Consider the following 8,656-nt stretch of genomic DNA (forward strand, 5'->3'; position numbering starts at 1 on the left):
CACGAACCAAATATATAAAGTTTGAACGCCATAAGGAAGAAGTTCAACGTTCTTGAAGAACCAAGAGAAGAGCAAAGCCTCATCTTTTTTGATTTTTTTTTCAATAATATTATATATTAAAAAACGTTTATAGACTTAAGAGCCTATTTAAGGGCTCCATAAAACTTGACAGACAAGAAAATATATTCTAAAATAGCTCCTAATTGATACCTTACCATATCATGAATCAAATTTGACCTAAAAAGTATTAAATGCACCTAAAAATAAGGAAATAAATCTCCTAAACCTAAAATAACGTTTTTACATAATTAAACAGTAAATTGTGTCCTACATCAATTTTATTTGTTACAAACACATTCCTCCTGTGTGTGTCTATACACACACACACACACACACACACACACACACACACATATATATATATATTTTAAACTTATTTTTTTATATCCAATATTTTAAAAATTCAATTATTTTAAAAAATAAAAATATACTTTAACTAATTTTCAGTAAATAAAAAAATAAAGTTTTAGTGAAAAGTCACGTTCTAAACTTCCAATGCACTAATATCTTTTGCCAATTGGCTAGTATATGTGTGATAAACAGAATATAATAGGTTCTAATTAGTTCAATTGATAAAGTTTATGATGGTTGAATAAGAAATCTAAGATTTAATCCTTACTTACATCAAAAATTGATTGGCGTCTTAATCTGATGATAAATAGCTATTATCAGGAGTAGATGTCATAAATCAAAATTATCTCAAACAATAAAAGTAGAATATAATTTAAATATATTTGTACGATATTCAACTGATTTTTCTATTAAAGAAATCAAACTTAAAGTGAATAAAATACAATTTTTTTACATCACACATGCTTTCACAACTTTTTAAGTGGTGCAAATTGATAAATGGAATTCAATTCAAATGACACCTATTGGCAAATCTGCAAATGAATCTTTCCTAGGGGCAATAATCCAATACTTTGAGATCACTCAGAGGATTGTTTCTGATGTGGTGTATGGAATGGGGAGATTGTACAGTACACGTTGGAAGAATCTGAATTATAAAGGTACTTAAAAACAAACACACACATGTTGGAAATCAAAGGTGAAGCCTAAATTATCCCAATTAGATTTTATCACACTTCCATTCTTTGACCACCCGGGAAAGTGATTCAATAGATGATCCACCGAAGTTCAAACCTTTAACTGCACTGTGTTTTAGCTCTTTGGCTTTACACCTCATTGCCTTCCCTTCCTCACCCTCCATGATCATCCTCACCACTCTCTCTATTTCCACCCTTTCGACCACATCTTTTCCCTTTCCCACCATTGGCTTAACAGCAACACCAACTTCTTCCATGAGCATTGTTGCATTCATTCTCTGCTCTGCATAAAGTGGCCAAGCTATCATCGGCACACCATGTGTGATGCTCTCTAGTGTAGAGTTCCACCCACAGTGAGACAAAAATGCACCGGTTGATTGGTGGCGGAGAACCGCCACTTGTGGTGCCCAAGACTGAACCACCAGCCCCACCCCTTTGGTTCTCTCTAAAAACCCTTCAGGCAAATATGCCTTTGGATCATTAACATCACCACCCACGTTGAAAAATATACCTGAGGTATTCCCATCGGATGGCTTACGTGCCACTAAGATAAATCGTTGTTGACTGAGTTCCAAACCCCATGCCAACTCTGTAAGCTGCGCAGTTGTTAAAGTCCCTCCACTACCAAGTGCAACGAAAAGAACCGAATCCATTGGTTGTTTATCTAGCCATGCCACACACTCTGCACCCGACTCAGTCAATGGCTCGTCCTCTTTGATAAGCGGCCCAACTGGGTGAACCGGTGGTGTGTTTATTTTCTTATAGAGAGGGTGCTCTCTTATTGCTCTAAGCGAAGCTGGTTCAAAATCCTCCCACGAGTTCAAGAAAATCCCTGTCACCATTGTCAAACGGCTGAAATGGTACAGGACCCAGTTGTACTCATCAATCTTCCTATTCCGGACCTGGTCTAGCAAGTCCTCGGTTCGTATCGGGGTGCAACCCGGGACCTGAACCGGTTCAGGAAGGTCAACGAACTCGCACTCCACTTCACAGTCCAGTGTAGGAAGATACAAAGAGAAAGCAAGGAAAGCAGTTGAGGCAGTGAAGAAAGTGTAGGTACGAATAGAAAGCTCATTGCAGATTTCAAAAGCTTGGGTACTGAACAAATCAACGATAAGAGCTTGTGGCTTGCCGAGATCTATGAGGATTGACTTTAAGGGCTTGAGGCTCTCTTGTACATTGATACAAAGTCTAGTAACGACCAGAGTGTCCTCAGTGACTAGAGCTGAAATATCAGCAAGTGGGAGGTCAATAACTTTGAGGTTTGGAGGGAGATTTGGTGAGTGGAGTAGTTGGTTTTGTGCTGCAGAAGCTTCGGTGGTGATGTTGAGGAAGCTTACATGGATCCCATGGTGGACGACAAGGCGTTTAGCTAGCTCGAATAGCGGTATAATGTGGCCCATGCCTGGACTAGCGAGAACTGCAACGTGGGACTGGGGTTTCATGGTTTCAGATTCAGCTATCACCATGGTACTTGGAATTTGTGAATTGTGAGATGTGGTTGACTATATGTATAATATTGTAGTAGCTAAGTAAGAGTTGGGTCTGGGTCAGGAACGCAATTTAAAACGACATGTTTCTCTATGTATGCACAATATGGATTTGTCGTGTTATACAATATTTCTACGCTTAAAGAGCAAAATAGTGGACTTTCTTATAAAATTTTGGTGGCATATAAAGTGGTGGCCATAATTTATTCATATTCATATGGCGAACTGTAGTTGGTGTTGATATAAGAATAGAGTCCTTAGTGTTGTCCCACTACCATTGGTGGTTGTAAATTTTGTTTTTCCATTTCGCAATCTAGATCTGCATCGTGCAAAGATTCGTTAATAAAAGTATGCACCACATGGTCCGCAAGCTGTATCATTATCTATTAATATGATATGATATTGATTTGATTTTGCTTATTAGGCGGCAGAAAGAGTTCTTTGTACAATCTTTTTATTTTTGATAAAACAGAGGATTTTGTTTATTATCGAAGGAGCATTGTTATAAGTATTGTCTATTGTTTATTGGGCACTTGCAAAAAGTGCCTAGTTGCAAAATATCCACTCATATTTTACACAAATAAAATTTGGACATTCAATATATTCTATAACTTTGTATTGGTGCTTCCGTCTCCTCTTTAGTAATTCATTTGCCGTGCTATTCACTTCACCAAAGCCGTGACGTTGAAGGATACATTCCTAGCCAAAAAGATGGCTTTGTAGTGACATTCTATTTAACAATCCATTTTTCATCCAGTATGTTCTGTCTTTACACTAAAATTTGTTTGTGCCGTTCCTTACCCTTACTTATGAATAAATATTTAAGTGTAATTTTATTCTAATATCTGTTTATAAAAGTTATACACACACACACACACATATATATATATATATATATAATTTAAAACAATATCTATAAGCCTATATAATCTTATAAATCTCCACGATTTCATACTTTTTTGGTGCATCAATTTAAGACCTCTTTAGAGCATCCACATTAATGGAGCCATAATTTTAGCTATTTGATTCCACCAAAAGTTATTTGATATATTTGTCTTTCTTACTTTAAAAACACTCAACATCAGTTGTTTTATTTTAACTTTCAACGCAATAAAATAACACAAACAATACAATATAATATTATATCTACTATAATAAACAATTCATATATTTATTATTTTTTTCTCTGTTCTTCACTGTCTTCAAGCACTCATGGCGGCACAACCACCACCACCACCACCACCAACACAAACACAAACCTAGCAACCCCACATTAGTCAAAAACCCAGCAACCCCACGGTATGACCCAAACCCAAACCCACAACACAAACCCAGCAATCCCAAATCAGCCAAAAACTACACAAACCCCACGACATGACCCATCCACCACAGCCACGAACCTGATCACTCACACCCATAGCATGACCCACGAAGTCGATGACCCATCACACCCATGACATGACCACGAAGTTGATGACCCACCACACCCACACCCACACTGCAAAAGAAGAGACCCTCACACAGTAGAAAAAAATTTGAGAAGAAAGAGAAAAAAATTGAGAAGAAAAACAAAAACAAAATGAGAAGAAGAGAAGAGGAAAAATGAGACAGTAGAGGAAGATTGAGAGACACAGAGGGGCAAAGAATGAAGAAAAGAGAAAAGAAAAGAAAATATTAAAATATTTTGACTAGTGTGAATGCAACATAAGATTATACACACACACACACACACATCTTTTTGTAAGCTACAGTGCATAGTCATATTTGGTTGTGCATTATAGCTGAGAAGCTAAAATTTTTGGCTTTGCCTCTACCAATGCAGCCTTAATTTTGTAGTTGGTGGTGCTAAAAATAGCAATATAGCTTTTTAACACTACCAACAATAATGCTCTTATAGCATTCACAATGATGCTTAACAAGCTATTTTTAGCACCACAAACAACAAAATGCAAGCTCCATTGATGGTGCTCAAGCTAAAACTTTTAGCATCAAAACTTGTTGACATCTCATTTTGCAACCCGTATTTAACCTCACATGGAGGGTAAAAGGGTAATTTCGCCTTGGAAATATGCATCTTGATTCTGGTCATTAGATCCTTAATCTCATTTCGCCAAAATGATTTTGATATTGTAATGATCAAATCGATTGGTCATAAGCCCTAATCAGACCATCAGATTGAAAGTCATCATCAAATCAAGTTTTAATGGCCGAGATGCACTACCACAAATTGAGTCCGACTATATGTGATTATGTACAATTGGTTCCAATTGGTTATAATTATAATCAATTTGAGATTAATGATGTGTCATAATCAATTTATGATAAAGTTGTACATAATTAATTAGATAGTTAAACATTAATTATTTAATGAGTAATTTGTACAATTATATTTTAATTAGGGTAAATTTGGAATTAATTAAGTCTGAAATGGGAGTGATTGGAACCTATTAATGTTAATTGGAAACTAATTTGAGACCTATTAATGTTAACTAGCATGTAATCCCATGCATATGTATGGATACACTTAAAAATATACAATAAGATGCATAATATAATTTATATATATATATATATATATATATATAATTTAAATACTATTGATAGTCATTTTTATATTTTATTAATTCTTTAAAAAAATTTTGTAAGGATATTATTATATAAAATGTAAATTGTCTATGTTTTTATTATGGTGAAGCACTTTTTATTTATTTATTTTTTTTTACGATTCATTTATTCTAAAGTTTTTGGTTTTTGTACTTAATAACTCACTTGGATGAATAATTATGATGTGGTCCCACATTTGATTCTAAAATTAAGAAATAAAACTCTTTAAGAATAAATAAATTAGGACACATGGTGCGAAATTGGAACTATAATTTAAAATTTTAATTTGAGTTTCTCTCAACGTTACCTATTATTATATATATAGATTATGCTGAAATTGTTTTCTAACAAATGACCTCTGCTCACCATTTTGTTGATATCTTTCAGAATATTTTGAATTTATGAATGAGGTTAATTTTCCCAGAAACTAGACATCTGGGCATCAATTTGAGCAAAGAACTGGATAATTCCGATAAAAATTGAGTAAGATATGATTTTTTGAAGATGGCTCTACAGGCTGTTATAGTAGCTATGAGAAAACCGAATTTTGCTTGCTCCTCATTCCCACCAATCTCTACATTTAATGCACCCGATTTCCCTAAAGGCTAAAATAAGGTCTAAGTTCACGATTCTCCACCACTATTATATAAACCCCATTTTCCTTTATTCCAAGACAAACAAAAACCCCATCTCTTTTCCTATCTTGAGTTCTAGTGAAGTAGAGTAGTCTTGTCATATCTTGGTCTTCTTGAGACTCAAAGTATTGAGTGAGACACACTCTCCCTCTCCAAACTCTTCTTTTCCTCCACCTTTAGGACCTCTACCAAGAGTCTCCTCCTCTACCGTATGGATCTTGCATGAAGGTATAATCCCTTTTCCTAACTTGTTTTTTGTGTTGCCATGTTGAGAATTTAAGATTAAAGTATGATAGTAATTATTTAAATTCCCTTGAATATGTTTTGAATGTTCTTAAATGTTCTTATGTGTTCTTTATATGTTCTTGGTTGTTCATCACATGTTCATGCATAACACTAGCTTTGATCTTAAATCCATATCAAAAATATGAAAAAGATGTTTGTTTCACAATTATTTCAAATCCTTGAATCTAGGATATCACCATCCACACACATTCACTAGAATTTATTTATTTTTAATTCAAATACAATGCATAATAAATTGAATTAGGGTTTATCACACGTATACACATTAAATTCAACATGCAAATAGATTGACATATTGGATGATATGATATGAATGTTGGCCACTATAGTCTAAAAGACCGGTTTCACTAGGTAAGGTGGGTGCCTAACACCTTCCCACCTTGTAACATAACCTCTGAGCTTAGATCAAGGGTTAGTAGATTGAATGCTTATCCATGTAATTTTCAATTTTTAGATTGTAACTAGGAAACAAAGTCATGTACTTTATCTTAGATTGTATCTAGGACCAAAGCCATGTAATTTCCTATGATTAATGTAAATTTATTTTCAAATTAATAAAATGAGGAATTTTTCAATTTTGGTTTTCTTATTTTTTCCAATAATTAAATAAGTGGCAACTCTATTGTAAAACTCTTAATCTAAAGGGGTAAAATAATCATTTGAACCTCTATTTTAAGAGTTAATAACACGACTCTACCCATTCACGTGGGTTTGGCCCAACACCTAAAAACGGGCCGGGGGCGCGGTCTCTCACAGTGGCGACTACACTGGGGATATTGAGGGCTAAACTTTAATTAGGTTATAGTGGCCAACTATGTCATTGTTTTTTTTTTTTTTTTTAAATTTTATTACTTTTTGTATATAATATGTCATTATATTGCATGTCATGTATCATTTGCTTAAATGAAATTTCTTTTATTTGTGTGCTAGCCCAAAAGCCCAGTAGTATTAGTTGTGGATTTCGGTCTTCCTGAGACTCACATACCTAGTAATGAACCTACCACCCACCACGATAAGGATCATCATGCTTATACCATGGTGGTTCATAGGGACAGACTGTACCATTCGGACCAGCGGCACTTTTGGTGTCACAAGTTGGGAGGTATGGCGTCCTAACTTGTGGGGACCTTTAAACCCATGTTGTAATGACCCATAGAACCTATCTTTAGGTTGGTCCATGTAAATTGCATTCCATTATGCATGTGTTTGGTCGTTGTTTGAACCAAGATGAGCCTAAGTCCAATGCTTGAGCCCATCATAATTGTTTGAACCTTGTATGCTATGAATAAGCTCAAGCCCAAATGCCTATGATTGAACTCTACTTGGGATGGAAGCCCAAAATTGTTTCTTGAATCATTCTAAGCCCCCCACTTGAGCCCATCAAAGGTGTATACGCATGGTCAATATCAAAGGCCGAAAGCTCACAAGATGCGTGCCTTCCAAGTGTAAGGTTCAAGCCTTCCAAAAGATTATAATCAAGGTTCAAGCCATTTCAAGCAAATACCAAAAGATTAAAATCAAGGTTCAAGCCCACCAAGTCTTAAGCATCCTCAATGGACCAAGAAGAAGCAAGTGACCCAACTTTGCCTCACTCCACATTTGGTTTGCAACATCATGGTTAAGCTTAAAGTTTGTTTATTCCATGTTTCTATGTTTCTTTGAATGCTAAAAATCCATGTAGCATTTGATGTACTTAGTTCATGTATATATTAAAAAAAAAATTCAAGATGTCCAAATCTTTCCCAAAAAAAGAGAAAAATTTTCAAATGAAAAAAGTCTTTGAACTAGTGGTATTGGGCCTTTGAGTCATTTAAAAAAAAAAAAAAGTCTTTGAACTAGGGGCATTGAACTTCATAGTGACTTTTTCAAAAAGGCCCAATTTTTCCTTTCAAGAATTCCAAGATTAAAAAAAAAAATTCTCATTTTCAAAATGGTACATGAGGATCTCTTGGACAAAACCTTTTCTAAATCTTGATGTTTAATGGCTCTAACAATCAACTTGTACCATGGAAGGATTAATTGCATTTGATTGACGTAAACACTTTTGCTAAATTACTTTGAATAAAAGAGAAAATGGTCTTAAAAGGCAATCAAAGAAAATTTGTCCATCAGAAAAGTCAAGAAGCTCATGCATTCTATCCAAATATCTGAAAACTTGTGTCACCATTAGAGCATTCATACTTTTTCGTTTAAGATGAATTTATTAAAACAGCTTAAGTCACTGTGCCTACAAGCAAGCATTACTAGGAATAGGAGGTCATCTTTGGTTAAACAAGATTATTTCCTAATACCTAGAACGATAGCCCATTTGAGCCTTTAAACACTTAGCCTCTTTTTCGCATGAACCCACTAAAATCTAAACCTACGGTGGGAAAAACCAAAGTATGCATGCTTTAATCTCATGTTGAGGAGGAGTCAACCTTGTAGATTTGAAGCTAATTAATAAATCTCTCCTAGAAGACATTGTTAGGTCATATGTGATTGGATGTTAGAAACATATCTCAACATTTCATGT

The 8,656-nt window shown here is 34.8% G+C and overlaps 1 protein-coding gene across 1 annotated transcript; it reads right to left on the reverse strand.

Annotated features, from left to right (window-relative positions):
* Positions 1-879: 879 nt before the first annotated feature.
* On the reverse strand, positions 880-2,575 carry LOC142618314 (anthocyanidin 3-O-glucosyltransferase 5-like). The gene has a single exon (XM_075791224.1). It carries the CDS (start codon positions 2,573-2,575, stop codon positions 1,130-1,132), a length of 1,446 nt encoding a protein of 481 aa, XP_075647339.1. The 3' UTR covers positions 880-1,129.
* Positions 2,576-8,656: the final 6,081 nt, after the last annotated feature.

The sequence above is a fragment of the Castanea sativa genome, chromosome 12 (genome assembly GCF_040712315.1).
Source record: "Castanea sativa cultivar Marrone di Chiusa Pesio chromosome 12, ASM4071231v1".
Lineage (NCBI taxonomy): Eukaryota > Viridiplantae > Streptophyta > Magnoliopsida > Fagales > Fagaceae > Castanea > Castanea sativa.